This window comes from Nanorana parkeri, unplaced genomic scaffold (genome assembly GCF_000935625.1).
Source record: "Nanorana parkeri isolate BGI_ZX_2015 unplaced genomic scaffold, ASM93562v1 scaffold221, whole genome shotgun sequence".
Classification (NCBI taxonomy): Eukaryota; Metazoa; Chordata; class Amphibia; order Anura; family Dicroglossidae; genus Nanorana; species Nanorana parkeri.
Genome location: NW_017306489.1, coordinates 1,512,999 through 1,532,736, shown reverse-complemented (window position 1 = coordinate 1,532,736; position 19,738 = coordinate 1,512,999). Strand labels below are relative to the sequence as shown.

Sequence of the window (19,738 nt, the reverse complement as noted above, 5' to 3'; positions counted from 1 at the left end):
CCATCGAGTCAAACCTATGTGCCCATCCAGTCCAACTTATGTGTCCATCCAGTCCAACCTATATGTCCATCCAGTTAAACCTATGTGTCCATCCATTCCAATCCATGTTTTCATCAAGTTTAACCTATGTATGTGTCCATCCAGTCCAATCTATGTGTCCATCCAGTCCAATCTATGTGTCCATCCAGTCCAATCTATGTGTCCATCCAGTCCAATCTATGTGTCCATCCAGTCCAACCTATGTGTCCATCCATTCCAATCAATGTTTCCATCCAGTTTAACCTTTGTGTCCATCCAGTCCAACCTATGTGTTCATCCAGTCCAATCCATGTGTCCATCCAGTCCAACCTATGTGCGTGGGTGAGTGTGTGCCAGTTGGACTTTCCTAAGACCATACATAGTCTTGTATGTTGTGCCCATGGAGGAAATCATCTAGAAGTTGTTTGAAGCTGTCAACACTCCCAGCTGATACCAATATGGGAAAGGATGCTCTAGTTCCTTCAGAAGAATTCCTGGTTCCCTAGACAGGCGGAAGTGGCATCACTGCACTTGCATTCCATTGAGAACCACAAACACCTCTGACGCAGTAGCTGATGGGACTTGCAGTTTCTCCATTCACAGATCCTGCCATGAAACCATGTTTTATGTTATACCATAAATATGGGTATAACATGAAACATGGTCAGAAAGGTAAACTTAACCTATAAAATGTGGCCACATGACCTCATTAGGGACCTTGGATTAAACAGCCTGATAGTATTACTACAGTCTCCATTGAATCATTTGTAGATACCGATCATGTCTCATACTAAACGCCTCCCCCACTTACCAAAATCTCAGGGTTCTTCTCCCAGCAGAATGGTGTTTCTTGGTTTTTTTCAGTATGGCTTAGTGTAGCTCCACCCACACAGCCATGTCATCCATTCACAGATCTTTCGACAGGAAATCAGTCACCGTAACGGAAGGACTTGTAGCTCTCAATGGAATACAAGTGTGGTATCTGGCCGGGAAGCCAGATCCATGCTGATTGGCTGGAAAGCCAGCTTCCCGGGCCAATCTGCATCAAGCTGCATGCCGCCCAGCTTCCTGATTGCCCGGGAAGCCGGTTCCATGCCGGTGGAAGCACCGGTAACGGTACTCGGTATCGGCAAATACCGAAAGCAAAATATCACTACTGTCCTCGATAGTGAAAAAGTGGTATCGGTGCATCCCTACCACCAGGGACGCTCTCTGATGGAGTTTGTATGTTTTGTATCTACAGTCAGGGTTTCAGCCCACAACCCAGATACATCCTGGTAGGGTAAATGACATTTCGGCACATTGGCCCCAGTGTGTATGATAGGGACTGATGAGAAAGGGGCTATCTTCTCTGCATAATGCTGCATATGGGGGTACCCAAACTAGGAGCTCGGCTTTAACAGGCAACAGGGCTGTCAACTGGCAATCTTGCTGCTCATGATAAAAAGAGGCAGAAGATCACCTCTACCAGGGGTAGCTAAACATCGGCCCTCCAGCTGTTGTGGGAGCCAGGAGCCAGCTTCCTAGCCAATCAGGAAGCCGTGAGGCGGGTCATTACGCCTGGCTTCCTGAGTGCCTGGGAAGCTGGCTCGATGCTAATTGGCTGGGAATCCGGTTTCCCGGCCAATCACAATCAAGCCGGCCAAACAACATGGATCCAGCATCCCGGCATTTAGGAAGCCGGGCAGTATGTCATTACCCACCACCCATCTCCCTGATTGCCCGGGAAGCCTGCTCCATGCTAGTGGAAGCACTGGTATTGGTACTCGGTATCGGCGAGTACCGAAAGCAAAATATCAGTACTAGTACTTGATACCGAAGAAACGCTAGTGGTGCATCCCTAACATTAAAGGATGGGTGTCAGTCTGGAGGAGTGGGCGTTCCTAGACAGGCTATATTTGCAGACCGTCCTAGGTAATGCCGAGCCTCCATGATTGAAAGGAATGAAGCCCGATGAATGATAGGGGCGGGGACAGTCAGACTGGGGAGGAAAGTGCTAGATGATGCTTGCTGCACTCCAGCCAGGGAATGATGCAGGCTATATCTGACTTGCTGCAGCTTGTAATGCACATTGTGAGTAGCTCACAGTGTGCAGTGAAATCAGAGTAAGCAATGTCAGTCCAGGAGAGGAGACTGAAGGCACAGCCGGAGCTCAGTTTTAAGCCTCCGTTACTTTCGGAGGGCGCAGCGGGATAAAGTGTCTCGTTATAAAACCGTCTCCATTCATACAAAGGAAATGCCTGATCAGCATGTATCTCACATTCGTCCAGAGATTAATGTCATTCTTCCTGTCATTCCCCCCATGGCGTTCCCACCACGCGGGAGATGTGTGAAGGGAGAGCGCGGTGACAGCGCCGTGCAGGGGGCCCGGAGATAATATGCGGACGGCTCAATTGGAGATGATGTGGACACTGTGTTTTGGAGATAATTCACTGACACAAGCAGTGACAACTCCCTGGCACTCCGCTGGTTCAGGCCTGACAGGCCCCAGTGCGCTCCCAGTCGGGAAGCGTCCTCACTGCAGACGGCGTGCGAGCAGCAATTAAAAAATCATCAGCGAGATGTAATAATATCTTAATGTTATGCAGAGAAGAGACAGAGCGCGTCCGGGGGGGATCTGTAATATGGAGAACTGCGATACCGCGGATGGGTCAGGACGCGCAGTGTGAAGGCGCAGTGACGCTCTGTGCTCAGGAATGATTGGCTGTTTAGCGCGGATGGAGAAATCTATCCCACTTCTCCCACTTCTCCCGTTTAGCCCAAGGGTTGAATGACAGAAATCTATGTATGTATGCCGGCTTTAGTTACCAAGCTCTTAGTTTCTACTGTGGTAGCACGTGATTGGTTGATCAAAGTGAACGCAGTTTTGTCTTAGTTATGGAGCTTAGTCCACATTCACCAGCAGTCTCTATCCTTTAGTACAGAGGTAGGCAAACTTCGGCCCTCCAGCTGTGGTGAAACTACAAATCCCATGATGCATCTGCCTCTGGGAGTCATGCCTGTGGCTGTAAGAACTTTGCAATGCCTCATGGGGTTTGTAGTTTCACAACAGCTGCAGGGGCAGAGTTTGCCCACCCCTGCTTTAGTAAATCAACTCCCATTGGTTATTGCTCAGTGCACATTTTCACATTCCGCCAAGCACGTCGTAATGGCGGGTTTGAAAGTTGAGATATAGTTTTTCTTGACTTGGTTTGCAAGCAATGCTTGGGCCATAAAAGATTGTCAACGCATTAGATCAGGAGTGGCCAACTCCAGCCCGCCATCTGTGGTGGGACTACAAGTCCCACGAGGCATTGCAAGATTCTTACAGCTACAGACATGATTCCCGGAGAGAGATGCATCATGGGATTTGTAGTTTCACCACATCTGGAGGGCCGGAGTTTGGCTATTCCTGTACAAGTCCCACGAGGTAATGCCGGAGCCTGGAAGCCACAAGCATGACTCCCAAAGACAGAGGCATTATGGGAGTTGTAGTTTCACCACAGCTGGAGTGCCGTTATCTAGGGTGGTCTGCATGTACCCACTCCACCAGACTGGCATCCACCTATCCAGGCATTGTGATATTTGCATAGCTCCTCCCAAGAGCCCACCCACTGCTTGCGTCAGGACTGAGGCTTCTTGAGACCAGTACTGAGGTAGGATGCTGTGATGATTTCAGGAAGTTATGTACGGCACCCTGCTGGACCCTCCCTCCATCCATGATCTGCTTGCATTGTATAAAGAAGCACAGAGACCTAATGATAACGTCTAAAATAAGGTATGTAATGAAAATGGAAAGGTTATACTTAAGAATGTCCTTAGTGTGTTAAAGAGGTGGGAAGGAAGAACCAGGGAAGGCATGGTCTTCCTACATTACATAGAGAAGCACACAGACCAAGTGATGACATCACAGGGTCTAAAATAAGGTATGCTATAAAAACAAGAAGGTTTTATTTAAAGAAATGTATTAATATGTTAATAGGGAGGGAAAGGAGGAACCGGGAAAGGCAAAATATAAGCAGAATAAACTTCAGCTTTTATTACTTTCTGCGCATTTCAATGCATATTTCATAAATACAAGACACATATCAATACGCACAGAAACACTTAAATATCTGTTTCTTCTTCAATTCTCCATTACTGTCTCATGTACAGATACCTATGTTACAAAACATCCCTTCCCTGTTTTATCTATTACATGACCTGGCTCACTCTAGTATCCAGAAAGTCATGCAGCAAAGTGCAATAACCAGTAACAACAAACCATTCACTTACATACTGAAATCGGATTGGTGATTCAGCTGCCGGAGGAGATCAATACAGACCTTGGGGAGGGAGGGAGGGGGCAGGTGATCAGAGGGACAGCAAAATGTTTTCCCAGCATGCAAAAAACTTGTCTCCCCGCTAAGGTTAAAAACAGAGGTTTAGTTGCACTGTTTTTAACCCTAGCGGTGAGACAAGTTTTTTTGCATGCTGGCTGGTGAAAACTTTTTGCTGTTTTATTGTATAAGGCCCTTCCATGTGCACCTTGCTGTAAAGCTGGTAACAAATTGATGAGTGCGTTTGCCATTTGTTTTGCTTAGCTGATCAGAGGGGACACAGCTGATTGTATTAGGGTAAGGTCTACACAAAATGTGCAGCCGGCTTCCCAGCTATGCTAATAGCGTATCTTTGCAGAAGCTGCACACAGCGCGCTGGTTTAAATGGTAACCGGCACATGCTGTATGCAGCTTCTGGCAGCGTGGGAGACGGGAGGCTGCGCTCGTTGGTGGATCCACTGTTCAGGTGAGTATAAAAATTCAAAATCCGGGAACATAATTTGTCCGGGGCCAGTCTCTTCAATCAGGGGACTGTCCCCGGGGACGAATGGTCACCATAATTTAGGGGGCTGGGGGCATGTCTACCTAACAAATGAACTTGTACTGCAGTGTATAAATAGCTCCATCCATTCATATGTAAATATCACAGTCGAGACTATTTTTAGTGGGGGGCCAATAGCCCCTGTCTTTATTTTGGTTGGCCCCTGTCTGCCTGATATCTTGTATCTGTGAGTACTTGGACAAGTATAAGTACTTGTACTTGAAAAATTGGTATTGGTGCATCCCTTTATATATATTTATTAAAAAATTATACATTAAAACCGGGATGCACAAATCCCAGGAGCTCCGTATGCTCCTTTGAGGTGTTTTTCTAGTCTAGTCTTGGAACTGGAAAGGTATCTCTACTTGTACCGAGTACGGTACTTGGTATCTGAACATCCCTACTCAGCATGCTGATAAATCATCCTACATTCATTAGTTAAACAAACATTATTTTCTTTTACTTCCAATAACTCTTTTTCCACTTCCTGGTTGAGTGAGGCACTGGTGATGTAGCCCTGTCCTCACCTTGGAAGGTTATATCACTATTGCCCTCCTTGGAAATCTCATCTGTAACTGTACATTCTCCTGAGATCTTGAGAGGGAAAAGGCATGTTTTCCCCCTGAGATGATGTAAATGGTCAGATGTTCCAGCAGGTAGAGCCAGAGTTCCAGGAAGTAAAAAGAGATTGAGTCATCTGTCCTTAGTAAAAATGGCCGTCGTGAGAAGAATGGACAGGAAACTAAAAATTAAGTATACAAAGAATAAAAAGCCAGGAATTATCTAGAAGTATGTGTTTGTAGAATAGATTCCATTACTAAACATTTCTAAAGGTGTCTTTGTTGCCTCATTTAATATAAGGGTGAAGTTCTACTTTAATACACAAAGACTATAGTTAGGAGATTAGCAAGACAGCCAAATCCTTCCAACCAGTCCTGGACTGGTACACATGAAGCCCGGACCCTGGAGGTTAGTTATTCCTCATTACATCTTTCAGGATATCAACCAGTATACAGGAATGTCATAAACTCCTCCAGGCAGGGCCGGCCTTAGGGGTGTGCGAGCAGTCTTTTTATATTTTACCAAAAATATGGGTGATAAATGGGTGTGGCTACTGGGGGTGTGGCCACTAAAGGGTGTGGCCACTGAGGGGTGTGGTCACTGAGGGGCGCTGTAAAGCTTTCTCGCACAGGGCGCCTAAAGGCCTAAGGCCGGCCCTGCCTCCAGGTAAGCAAGCCGCCTCCGCCAGTCCTCTTCAACCATTTAACTGTCGCAGCCTCAGCCGGCCCTGCCAGAATTTGCATTCCAGCAGTACTTTTATTATGTAAAATACGATGGCATATTAATCTCTTCTACTGAATGTAATTTACTGAGCATTAGTCACAAGCTGGAATCTCACAACACTAAGAGCCTGGGGAAAACACTGCAAGGGCCACTGAATGTGATTTACTAGCTACTGACTATTAAGGGGATTAAAGAGAACCAGCCACAATCAGGTTTATGCATGAATCTGAATACTTAAAGTGACACTAAACTCAGGAGGTAAACCTCAAAAATGCTTTCAAGTACATTAACTATTAATAATAATGTATTTGTGTATCACTGGGCTGTAGATCCTCAAATCGTCTCTGAATTAATGCTGACACTGTCCTTCCTTCTGGAGGGGGGCTACTTTTGTTCCCCATGGTCCCTGTGTGTGTTGTAAAGTAGCCACCGCTCCAAGCTCACCTCATGATCGACTATAATCTCAATACAAATTAGTAGACTAAACATGAAATTGTAGTCCATCAGAATACCATCAGGTATAGAGCACTATAAATCTCAGCAATAACATTATACAGCAATGCAGAATGGCACCGGTTATAGAGTACTACGGTACAAATCCCACCAATACATTATATAGCAATGCAGATTAATACCATCAGCTAGAGAGGACTACAAAGCCCAACAATACATTATACAGCAATGCAGTATGGCACCAGCTATATAGGACTACAAATCTCAACAATACAGTATACAGCAATGCAGAATGGTACCAGCTATAGGGGACTACAAATCCCACCAATACATTATATAGCAATGCAGAATGATATATGAATTTGCTACCGTCTGCTCCGGGGTGCCGGCCTGATGTCTCAGACTGAGGTTCTCAGAAGGGGGAGATGTGGAGGGTCTCGGGAGGGGAAGATGTGCGGGTGGCGGAAGCGCTGTAAACAGGTGCCACGTGGTTCCCCAGAAGGGTGGTCCAAGGTCCCCAGCAAGCACGAGACCTAAGGCAGCCAAATCAGTTTGAAAAATTAAAGCAAGGGTATCGTTTTTTGGTATCAGGGCATTTTCACAAGTATTGGCCGGGAAGCCGGCTCCATGCTCCCTCGTCACTTGGTGCCGAGGGAGCATGGAGCTGGCTCCCCAGCCAATCAGGAAGCCGGGCAGTGTGTAATGGCTCACCGCCTAACTGATGACGGCGAGTCATTACCCGCCCCCTGGCTTCCTGATTGGCCAGAAAGCCGGCTTCATGCTTCCTCGTCACCTATAGACGAGGGAGCATGGAGACGGCTTTCCTGCTAATCGGGAAGGCGGGTGGCGAGTCTTTACTTACCACCTTAATGAGACTTCCAGTATCAGTATTCGGCATCGCCGAGTACCGGAAAAAAATATCGGTACTCTATATCGAAAAACCGGAATCAGTGCATCCCTAATAATAACACATGGAAAAGTCCTCCTGGCTGAGCAGCAATGGGAATATTTGACATTTCGGTGACTCAAGACCTGATGACTGCTCCATGGGCAGAACACATCTAAGGCAGCCCATTATTTGGCTTATGAAGGCTTCAGTTCAAAGCTGCGATAAACAAACCTCGATTTGCCTTTTATGTCCCTTTTTACGGGAGGCTTTTGTCAGAATGACAGCCAACCCGATGGCTCTGCACTGACATGGAGGAATATCAGGGGTGACATCACAGATTAGCGGAGAAACAAGAAAGGCGCCTTATTATTGTCCGACCAGATAACGCAGACAATGCTTTATCTGCCCGCAAGGACACATTAGGAGTCTGACGGAGGGAAGAGCATGATTTACAGAATGGTGATGGCAATGCTTTGTGTGTACACAAGCAGCAGGCTGGCCGCACAATAGCGCGCCGATATCACATTAATAGACGGAAGGAAGATGTGATTAAATAAGAGAGATTATCCAATCAAAGTGTCTGTAGCTCTCCTCAGGGGATCCAAAGGAGAATCCGTGTAAGGAGAATCCAATGATAGCAGATAAGATTGGCCGCTATCGGGCTTCTAGAGGTTCTGTTAAATGGCGTAGCATTTGCTTCAAAGGCCGGAGGGTGAAGTGCTGTGAGCCTTTCTTTGTGACATAACTGTATTGGTGGAAAAAAAAAGGACATAAAAAAAACCACAAAAATCTAAAGCTGCAGTTGATCCAGAGGACAGCAATAAACCTTTACAAGAGCATCCTGCAATCTGCTCCCCGCAGGATAAACATTCCTCCCTGACACACAAAGGCACTTGGATATTCACTGAATCAACGTTCTACAGTTTTATTTTTTACACATATTTATTGTCATTTATCATTTGTGTATTTCAAGACACATCTAACCTTGTTTAGAAGCAAGCCACTGAGTTTCCTAGACAGCACCAGTTCCTGTGGAAGATCAGTCCACATGCATACGTCTCTGTGAAGGTTCTCATTCATCCAAGTCATGGTATCAGGGCCGTAGCTGGGCGAGTGCCTCGGGCGCAGGTGCGAGGGGGCGCAGCCAGGGCTCAGAGCGGCAGGGAGAAGGGGGGCGGCACAGCCTGCAACTTCTCCTATGTATCCCCGCCTGTATGGGCACAGGCAGCGGAGATCCGAGGAGTGAAGCGCTGAAGCCAGCAGGGGGGGCAGAGGAGGGAACCGCCACTTTAGAATGGCTGAGGGGTGAGAAAAAAGAAAACCGCTTGGCCAGGATCTGACAGTCGACAGCTCGCTCGCTCCTCACCCTTCGTCCCCCCTGCTGGCTTCAATGCTTCACTTCTCTTCGGATCTCCGCTGTCTGTGCCCACACAGGTGGGGGAGAGCAGCGGGGATCCGAGTGGAAGCTGCAGGCTGTATCGCCCCTTTGTGTAGGGCTGAGCGGCAGAGCAAACACTGGAGAGATCAGCTGATCACTCCAGTGTTTGTAAATAACCGAGGACACAGAGTACTATGTGTCCCCTGTTATGAATCAGCAGGAAGTGCTTTACATCACTTCCTGTTCATTCATCAATTTCTGAATGGGTAGTAGCACTCTGTACAGAGGCTTCTCCCCATTCAGAAACTGGTTGATAGAAAATATTTTCTGAATGAATGGGAAGCTTCTGTACTTTCCATTCATTTAGAACAGTCTGCAGAAAAAGATTGATCACTCTGTGTCATCAATTTATTTTTCTATTTTAAAAGGGAAATATTAAGGGTCTGTTTAAATGCCTGATACTTCCCCGGAGCCCACCCAACAGTAAAAAAAAATTAAAATATTCTTGCCTCTGGTGCAAAAAGAGCTAGCTACGGCTCTGCATGGTATATCTGTAAAAAATAAATTAAGGCAACTGGACTTGCGGTATTTTTCTTGAAGACTTTTTCAGCTTTCTCTATTCCAAAGGAAAAATAATGGGAATAAATATGGTGACTGTTGCTCCAATCAACATAATCAGTTTATCATAAGCAGCATGGTGTCAAAGGCTTCATGGACGTAAGGTGTTGTTCGCATTTGCATGATTGGAGCTAGCAGCTCTTATTAAGTTGCCCAGAGTGAGGTGTTAAAACAGCATTGTATGTGACAGACAATAGATGTCCCCCCTGCCCCTCCCCCATCTCTATTCAAGCTTGGCTTCTCCATTGTAACATAAATGGCCCCTTTTGCACCACAACCAGTCATCCTCCCTATCTAGGATGTGTACTTGACTGTCCTCAAAGGAGGGGCAGGGGGGGCATCTATTGTCTGCCACATACAATGCTTTTTTAACACCTCCTATGGGCAGCTTAATAACACCTGCTAGCTCCAATCATGCAAATGCAATCAACACCTTACCTCCATAAGGTCTCTGGTTATAATAAACAGACTATGTTGATTGGAGCAACATTCACCATATTTATTCCTAAATAATTTTTGTACAAGTAATTCTGAATTGGGAAAGCTGGTCAGATGACCAACGAAACATCAATAAAAATACAGCAAGTCCAGTTGCCTTGATTTATTACAGATTTTCTGTATGTGGATATTAGGATATTAATCCTTTTCCCCTTATCGCGTTTCCAGGACAGCACATGAGAAAACATGACTCCATTCCCAGAGGCAGGAAACACAATCTCATCAGAGTTTAAAAGGCGGTCCCCCAGATAGTCCGTCAGTATTTGTGTTTCCTCCTCTGGATGGTAATGTTCCCTTGGAACCTTTCTTGTGCGGGAGCCTTGTTCTATCTGCAGGAAGAGGGCCCCCACCGGCTACCTTTTTATCAGCCTCCCGGACGGTCTGCTTCACCTATGGAGGCTTGGTCTTTAGCCCCCCAACCCGTCCATGATTCTGGGGAATCCAGTACCTCCCCTGACCCAGCTCCATGGAGACGGAGCATGCTGGGCAATTTGTCTCCTTGTGTCTATTATAGTAACCTTTGGTGCAGTTATACAATCTTTGTGGTGCCATTAAAGCCACCCCCTAAGCACAAGGAGCCAATCAGTATATGTAATGACAAGAAGCATGTCGATAGGAGTTAAAGCAGCGTGACAGAGAGGTGGGCTGCATCTCCTTTCACTGTCCAGTCACAGTCTCATTTGACACCCCCGCCTTGCTTCCTGGGTCAACTGTTCCTCCTGCAGGCCTGGGACCGGCATCGCGGCTGTCGGCGTGAATCAGGGAGAGAGACCGGTGAACATGCATACGCTGCTCTCCTGCCCGCTGAATGGAGCCGGAAGCGAGGCTGATTGCGTCACATCTGGCTCCTCATCTGTCACTACCTGGCTAGAGAAGCCAGGGAAAGAAGCTACTGAAGCGCGATCTGTGCTTGAATAGCTTCTTTGAAGTGGAAGGGTGACACTTGGGGTCTAATAGACCCATAAAAAACGTTTCCAAACTCAAACACTTTCTCTGAATGGGTTTCTTTAAATACCACAACAAACAAGACGTTAAATATGTTTATTTGCTGTAAAAAAAAATATCACAACAATCACAACACAAAATAACTGTTTACAAAAAAAACCTATTTACAGTTCTATATGAATGCACCGTTCTGCCAACAGTACATTTCATTTCAGCGTGTCAATGTCACAGCAAACTAAATCTGGAATGTTTTCTCCACGCTCCAGCAAAGGATCCTGGGAAACAATCAATATGGCCTCCTGGAGGCTGTTTGCGAAAGAGTGAGGATATAGAACAGAAAAAGGAGACAGCGGAGATAGAGCGGTTGTGGGATTAACCTGTACCTGTCACCTGCAGACAGCGGATATGACAATTGGAGCGCTCCTCCACTATTCCATGCATGACTCAAGCCTCAATTACACCAGTCTGAGACACAATTATGTCTTCAGTCTCTGGTGAAGTGATGGGATAAATGTTAGTATGGGAAGCAACGCGGCTCCAAAATAAACTGAATGGAGGCGACTGGCACTTTTTTCTCTTTTGTATGTGAAAGAAGGAAAATTGAAGAAGAAAGGCCTAGATTGTTAGTAAGAGCTCATCCCGGCAGGTGGTGAAAGGGGGTGCTCAGAGCACAAATCCTGCCAAGCACACCATAATTCTGGGTTTGAAAGATGAGATATAGTTTTGCTTGACTTGGTTTCCCTTGCATAAAATGTTGTGTCTAGGGATGTTTAGATACCAGTGCCGATACTTGGCATTTTCTCTAGAACTACCAGGGTTGCAGCGGTTGCAGCTGGGGCCTGTCTCTGGCTCTCCACCACTGTCCTGAAATCATTAGTCTGTATTGTTTTAGAAAAACTGTCACATGACAAACAAAAATGTATCAGTACTTGTGTCTGTGAGGACCTGGACAGGTATCAGTATCTGTACTTGAAAAAATGGTATTGGTGCATCCCTTATTTATATTTAAAAATAAAACCCATACATTAAAACAGGGATGTACAAATCCCAGGAGCTCCGTGCAGTGGCATCCCGAGGCTGGGTGTCACCCGGGGGCGGGGACCGGGTGACACCCCACCGTGACTTAATCACGCGCGTGCGCGATGCCGTCATCGGCATGCGCTGTGGTCTTTTTGACGCCTACCGGCGGATGTCTTGGTGATGGACGCCGGCAGAGAGAGGAGGGGACGTTCACCTGGCGGGATAAGGTATGCCGCCGGGTCCCCTCCTCTCTCCTGACACTTTTGGGCTCTCGGTCCGTGACCGAGTGCCCAACTTTTCATAAGGGGTGACACCAAAATGACTGTCAGTCATTTTGGTGTCACCCAATGGTGGCACACGGGTTCGGGCCGCACCCACCTTATGGCGCCACTGGCTACGTCTACCCCTTACAAATGACAGCTGCCTCCTAAAGTTAGATTTTTTTTTGCTAGTCTAGTCTTGGAGCTGGAAAAGTATCTGTACATGTGGTCCTCAAAATATATGATGGGGGCAGCTATTATAGTGAAGCTGTTGAGGGTATTGGGGGGTTGAGTGGAATATTTACCACTTACAAGGTGACTATATTAGTGTGTGACTGGGCAATGCAGTATAACTGAGACACAAAAGGTAAAAGTTCCACCCGATGGATGCCATTCGCATGACACTAGCACCCCTAGATGGCGCTGACGAATATAGGAATCTCCTCCACTGGGGAAATCTAGGGAGGCTTGTGTAGTGTGAGTGGCGTCTGAGTTGAACTTTTATAGATGACCCCCCTCTAATGTTTACAAAAGTTGGCATAGCCAAATATGCAAAATCGATACCTGACTCCCATAAAGTAAGAACACCAGGGCTGTGTGTACAACAACAGAAGCAGACTTATGATAAATGTTCATTTTAAACCAATTTCCATGATCTGATCCAAAATCTATTAGGCTGGAAGTTATGTTCCCACCATTTACTGGTAGATTAGGTCTAACCGATCTAACTCAGCAGGGGACGTGTCGGACCTCTGTAGAGAGAGATCACTGTCGTCAGTAATCGGAAAGGCAGTTTCTGCATTTACATATTACTGCTTTAGTAGTTGCAGGCATTTTATACGTTTATTAAGAACATGACATTAAAAAAAAACACCCAAGGGGCTGTGGTGCCACCACTGACCATACGGTCCAGGTTGCCCAAGTTGTAGGTCAAATGAGGGAGTTCTGGTACTGAATTGTTTGTTATTCATGACTCATTTTTTGTGTTTAATATGTGACATTAGTAATACTGTGTCCTATTAAGTTGTGTGCAGTGCGATTATTTTGACAGGTCCACTCTAAACTACACAATGCAGACTTCTGAAGTTCACTTTTAAACCAAAGAAATACATAGCCCGAGAATATGCAAATTTAAAGTTGATTACTGATGTTCTCCTTTAAGGGATGCTTCGTGGGCAGATGTGTAAGCCATGCATATATGAGATAAGAGCACATAAAAAAAAACACTTGGCAAGTATAAAAAAAAAAAAAAAAAAAAAAAAAAGGGGGCTCCGGGAATTATTTCTAGCACAAGCAAATAAAGGCTAATTGAGGTCTATGTAGAGGAATCCTTCCAGGATGATGGGACTGGAGAGCTTTCCTTCGGTCACGATTTGGAATATCTCCTCTTCACGGAGTCCCTGTAGAACTGGAAGATTTTTTGGGCAGAGATTTGGGCGGCTGCAACACACTGCTGGAGCTGTAAAGAGAGAGGGAAGCCAGCTATCTGTATTACACACGGAGTAGAAGACACATTATTAAACCCCCAGGCTCCCCGCACCCACTCCCTTCCCCCTCCCCCATATCTACCCGCTCAGTTTATGAACTGCCAGAGGGAGCTGCAGCTATTTGTTCAATTTTAATGATTCTCTTAACATCATTTTATTAAATTGTCTCTCACTCGCTCTTCCTGGGGGGGGGGGTTCTACTAGCAGAGGAGAGCGAGAATCTGTACACAAGGAATAGAGAAAAGTGGGAAAGGCTAAACGCCACCAGTTCCTCCCACTGCTGGGTGACAGAGAAGTGAGGCATGAGACCAGTTTATTCTGCCCATTGCAAGGCAACACAGACAGAAGGGGCCTTGAGACGAAGGGGTCTGTCCGTCCTAATGCAGGGTGACACAGACAGAAGGGGACCATGAGACGGGGGGTCTGTCCCTCGCACTGCTAAGTGACACAGAAAGATGGGGGTTGAGACATGGAGTCTGTCCCTCCCACTGCAGGGGGATATAGACAGAAGGGAGCGATGAGACATGGAGTCTGTCCCTCCCACTGCAGGGGGATATAGACAGAAGGGAGCAATGGCACATGGAGTCTGTCCCTCCCACTGCAGGGTGACCAGACAGAAGGGGAATACAAGACATGGAGTCTGTCCCTCCCACTGCAGGGGGATATAGACAGAAGGCAGCAATGGCACATGGAGTCTGTCCCTCCCACTGCAGGGGGATATAGACAGAAGGGAGCAATGGCACATGGAGTCTGTCCCTCCCACTGCAGGGTGACCAGACAGAAGGGGAATACAAGACATGGAGTCTGTCCCTCCCAGCGCAGGGTGATACAGACAAAAGGTACATATGAGATATGGAGTGTGTCCCTCCCACTGCAGGGTGATACAGACAAAAGGTAACTATGAGATATGGAGTGTGTCCCTCCCAGTGCAGGGTGAGATAGACAGAAGGGAGCAATGGGACATGGAGCTTGTCCCTCCCAATGCAGGGTGACCCAGAGAGAAGGGAGCTGTGAGACATGAAGTCTGTCCCCCTCTCAGGCAAGGAGACAAAGAAGGGAACAATGACATTGCAGCCTGTCCAGCCCACTATTGGGTGACAGAGACAGAAGAGCTGATACATGTTATCTGCCCTCAATGAAGGGTGACACACAGATGGAAGCTATAAAATAGGGATTATATCTCTCCCTCTGCATGGGTGAACCAGAAGGAGCTTTAAGACATGGCGTCTTTCTGTCCCTCTGCAGGGTTACACAGAAAGTAGCCATGACATTGTATGTCTGTCATTACTACTGCAGGGTGACAGAGGCAGAAATAAGCGAGGAGACAAGTGCTATATTCTCCTTACAGCAAGGTGACAGAAGGGAGCTGTGAGACAGACTCTATGCCATCTGCTCAGGGTCACAATGACAGACAAGAGCTATTGCGGGCAATGACGGCTACCGCAGTGCCACATACAGAGGTTTATGGTCCATATAATCAGTATTCAGCCGGGAGAATCTATAACTTATGAGATAAATTCAGATACACTCCAGCTCAGAGAGATTGGTACAGAGATTACATAAGACAGGATGGAAAGAGGCAGCAGTCATTGTGAAAGGCTATGAATTTTTTGGCACCCCACCTAGAACTATAATAGCTAAAACCATGGCTGCCGAATTATCAGTGCGGATGCAGCAACAGCTGGATGTCAGATATTTGCCAGAGATGTTTCCAAGATATGATGAAAAGGCTGTGAGAGGTATCAGAGCAGACAGAGAGGTGAGCTACTGCACAGGATAAGAGGTCTAGTGCCTTTGTCAGCAGCCTTTGGGTCCACCCCAGAAACTCCAAGTCCCAACACTGTTTGATAGAACCAATTACAAGGGAGCCTTGGGATTACCTAGGTCTAGAATTACCTATACACAAGGACAGAGCTGTGTGATGTCACCAGTGGCGTAAGTATAGCAGTCTAGGCAGCTGCTATGGGGCCTGGGGGTGGAAAGGGGCCCCATTAGGCTGTTGAGGCAAATTAAACATGTGAAGATAACACAGTACTGTATCATTAAGGGTTGGAGCGGTTGGATAGCTGATGCCAGATGCACCAGATGAGAGATTTTTGTGTCATTATTTACAGTTTATCATATTTTTGCTACGGGGCCCTGTGATCTGTATTTATGCCCCTGGGTGTCACTATGGCAGTTACACAGGGGTAAATGTTATCCTGCAGGTATTTTGCTGCAAATAGGTAGGACAGTATGGATGCAAAGATACAAAACTATGCATGCAAGGTTAGTACTGGAACAATGTTTGGTTCATTTGGGCGTCTTCTGACAAATCCAAGCACCCCCACCCTTACATACCATTCCCAGAGATACTCAAGCCACTGAACTGCCACCCCTATTTATAGAAGTATGATATTCTGTTCTTTTGTAAAGCTCCTAAAATGCCCAACAATGGCTGAGGGAGCAGTGGGGGTGACTGTTGATTGGATGACTAGGCACTCGTATAGTTGGTATGGGGCGTAGGATAGGGCATCCATTCTCAACACGCCACAGCATCATGTGGCAGGCAGGCGGACCACCAGCACCATGGAAATGATTGTGAAAGAGGGGGACTCTGATTTGAAGTGGGGCTCCGAATGTAAAGTGGGGCTCTTGATGTAGAAAGGGGCTCTGATATGAAAGGGGAGGGAGTCTTCTGATGTGAAAGGGGAGGGAGTCTTCTGATGTGAAGGTGGCACCCAATGTAAAGGGGAGTACCTGATTTGAAGGGGGCACTGATGTGAAAGGGGGAAACCCCATAGTTTTTTGTGTAGCATCCCCCTTAAAATCAATACCAGACCCCTATCTCAGATAAGATAAGATAAGGGTCTGGTATAGATTTTGTACATTTTAGACTAGGATGCCTCAAGATTCTGCATAGTTTTAACCCCTTCGTGACGGGAGACGTACACTGTACGTCCAGCCACAAAGGGACCAAATGACTTGTCACGTACACTGTACGTGACGAGTTATTTGCTTCTTTAGAGGGCTGTTAAACGCTGAGAATCAGCTTTTACCATTCATTAATAGATGCCCTTACTACAGAGGCATTCATTAATGAAAGGGTTAACCTTTTTCAGACACCCGATACCTTAATATCGGGTGTCTGAGAGTCAAAGCAAAGCGGACACACATGCCGGCATTCTGACAGCTCGTATAGATCGAGAGAGATATCTCTCTCAAGCTATACTGGCTTTTTTTTCTTTCTTTTTTTCTTTCATGAATAGATACAAAATGTGTCTATTCCTATAATGTATCTATTCCTGGAAGAAGAATGTTTGTTTGCTGATCGTTGTTGCAACAATCAGAAAACCTATAGTGACAGCTGAATCCTGAACTGCTGCAGGATCAGTGTCACTAACTTATTATCGGCTGTTCTGAAGTTTGAAGCAGCCTGATAATAACCAAAAATGTATTAATTTATCAAGCAGTAACAGTGAGATTAATTCACAATGACTGTTTGATATAATTAAATAAATAAAATACAATTTTTAATTTAAAAAAAAAGTGAAAAGTGTAAAAAAAAAAAAAAATTGTGAAAAGTGTAAAAAAAATAAAAAAATGTGTAAAAAAAAAAAAAAAAATAAGGGACAAATAAATGAATGTATTTATTGCATTTTTTTAGCTGTGCTGGTGTTGTAAAAAAATACTACAAATCAAAACTGGGAAAAAAGTGTTTTTTTTAACGTTTTTTTTCTCTTTTTTTATATTTTATTTGTCCTAAGTGAGGCGTTAGACACACATATGTGATATAAATATGTAGCCCTATCTGTCCTCTAAAAAACAATATATAATATGTGTGGGTGCACTTTGTAAGAAAGTATATTACTGACGTGGAAGAATCACACAGCAAAAATGTCAAAAGTGTGTCAGTCATTTACGAACAGAAACTAAAAACAAGCTCAGTCATGAAGGGGTTAAAGGCTGTCATGGCTGAAAAAAAGATTGAGAAACGCTGGCATAGGTCAACAACTACCAGCACCAGTCTACCAGTGCTAAAAATAGAAGCTGAACTCCAGGCAGATATAAAACACAAATGAAAGCAGCTTTATATTCATTAATAAGTAATTATAATATTTTTTTTTTTTTATGCAACTAGTGTAAGGACCTGAATTTGACTTGGCATCGGCCTACTGCATCCCCCTATACAGCTACAATCACTCTGGGAGACAGGCGTGCCGCATCAAAATGTAATAAAGAAACATGCTAAAAAGAATAGAAAGCAGAAGACAGAAAGAGGATGAACTCATCAGTCAGCTGCTGCTCCTTCACTGTCCGATCAGCCGGCTGAGGGGCGGAGAGAGGATACTACTGTACTTCTTAAGTGGTGTCATCCACCTGGCTGTGCTGTGTTATAGGTCTGTGTGAACCTCCGTTCTTGATGGACATTAATACAAATCCTTTGGCAGGCAGAACAGCTCCCCTATATGCATTTCATCTGTGTATTTAGCCATTTTTCTAATGTTTAGTCTTCGTACTGTGTGCTTGTAATCCCCATTCTAGAGGTGCTTGCATTTTTGCTTTCATATGCAAGTTCTACAGGGGGTTCCATTTCCTGCTGCTTGTCAGTGACCATTGCAAGAAGTGTCTGCAGCATAATGGATTCTCTGAACCAATCAACAATCAGCAGAGCAGCCGTTGGGTCATATGGAGACTCTGCATTACTGTGCAGACTCAGAGGCTGCCAGATATCTCATCACTCTTTAGAGACCACTCAGTACTGTCCAAAAATACAAATGATAGCATAATGCAGTACCATGGCCATCCAAGAACCATCAATATAATACAGCTATCTGCATAATACACAGAAGCCAGCCACATTCAGGAGCCAAACTCGGCAGCTACAGATCAGTAACTTTACAGAGTAGAGTATGCTAGAATTCATTTTGCAGTTCATGACCCAGCCAGGAGACATTAATACTACGGTAAGACATCTGTGCATCAGAAGGCAAGGGGTCCAATCAGTTTAATAGGAGAAGAGGCCCTGAAGCTGCTGTTATAAGAGAAATAAAGGAGTCTGTGCTCCCAGAATTCTGTAAGAGGAATAGAGATGTCTGTGCCTTGATATCTCTGCATTAAAGAGATGTGAGTTTCTACAACAGAAATGTGTTAAGAGGAGAGCAAAGGTATGCGTCCTTATATATGTGTATTAGAGGGGTCACTGTGTACTGATGTACTGATGTCTGTGAGAGGTTTGCCATGTCTGTGTATTAGGAGGGGAGAGCACCACATTATACCTGCTTTAGGAGGAAGGGAACGTTTCAATTGCGCTTTAATAAAGACAAAACCATATAAAAATCTTATAGCCTTACCTCTGCAGGGGAATACATGCCTCGGGAGCAAACCATCAACACCTTCTTCTCTGTACTCTCTAGTGCAAAGGTTAACACTGCACGGCTCTCCTGATAATACAACGCGATAGTCAATATCACTTCTTACATATGTTTTTCCACTGAATACAACTCTAATAAGGTTTGCACTCTACAGAAATTTAAAGAACTTCAAAAGAAATATATATATACCGTATATACTCGAGTATAAGCCGTCCCGAATATAAGCCGAGGTACCTAATTTTAGCAAAAAAAACTGGGAAAAAGTATTGACGCGAATATAAGCCGAGGGTGGGAAATGAGGAGGCTACTGGTAGATAGATACCAATAAAATTACATTAATATTTATTTAAAAGAAAAATAACCTAGCTCTGTAAGTGGAAAAGGGGGTACAGGACTACATATCATGTACTACGGATCATTTAACCCATTCATATTAGCAGAGGATAATTGTAAATCTATTGTTCAGTGCACTCTATATGTAGTATATAGTACATGTACATATAGAGTGCCTGCAACAATACATTTACAATGATCCTCTGCTAACATGAATGGGTTAAATGATCCATAGTACAGGGCTACATACAGATCATTTAATACATTCATGTTAGTATAATTGTAAATGTATTGTCTGCACTGTATTAGCAGTATATACTCTATATAGAGTATATACTGCTAATACAGTGCAGACAATACAT

At 45.1% G+C, this 19,738-nt stretch overlaps 1 protein-coding gene across 1 annotated transcript in view; it reads right to left on the bottom strand.

Moving 5' to 3' along the window:
* Positions 1-13,558: 13,558 nt before the first annotated feature.
* Positions 13,559-19,738, bottom strand: part of EXOSC5 (exosome component 5) — a 20,770-nt gene continuing 14,590 nt past the window's right edge. Inside the window, exons 5-6 of the mRNA XM_018556018.1 lie at positions 19,023-19,112; positions 13,559-13,661 (exon numbers count right to left, since the gene is read on the bottom strand). Of these exons, the coding sequence (XP_018411520.1) occupies positions 13,569-13,661; positions 19,023-19,112 (183 nt within the window). The 3' untranslated portion in view covers positions 13,559-13,568. The remainder of the gene's footprint in view (positions 13,662-19,022; positions 19,113-19,738) is intronic.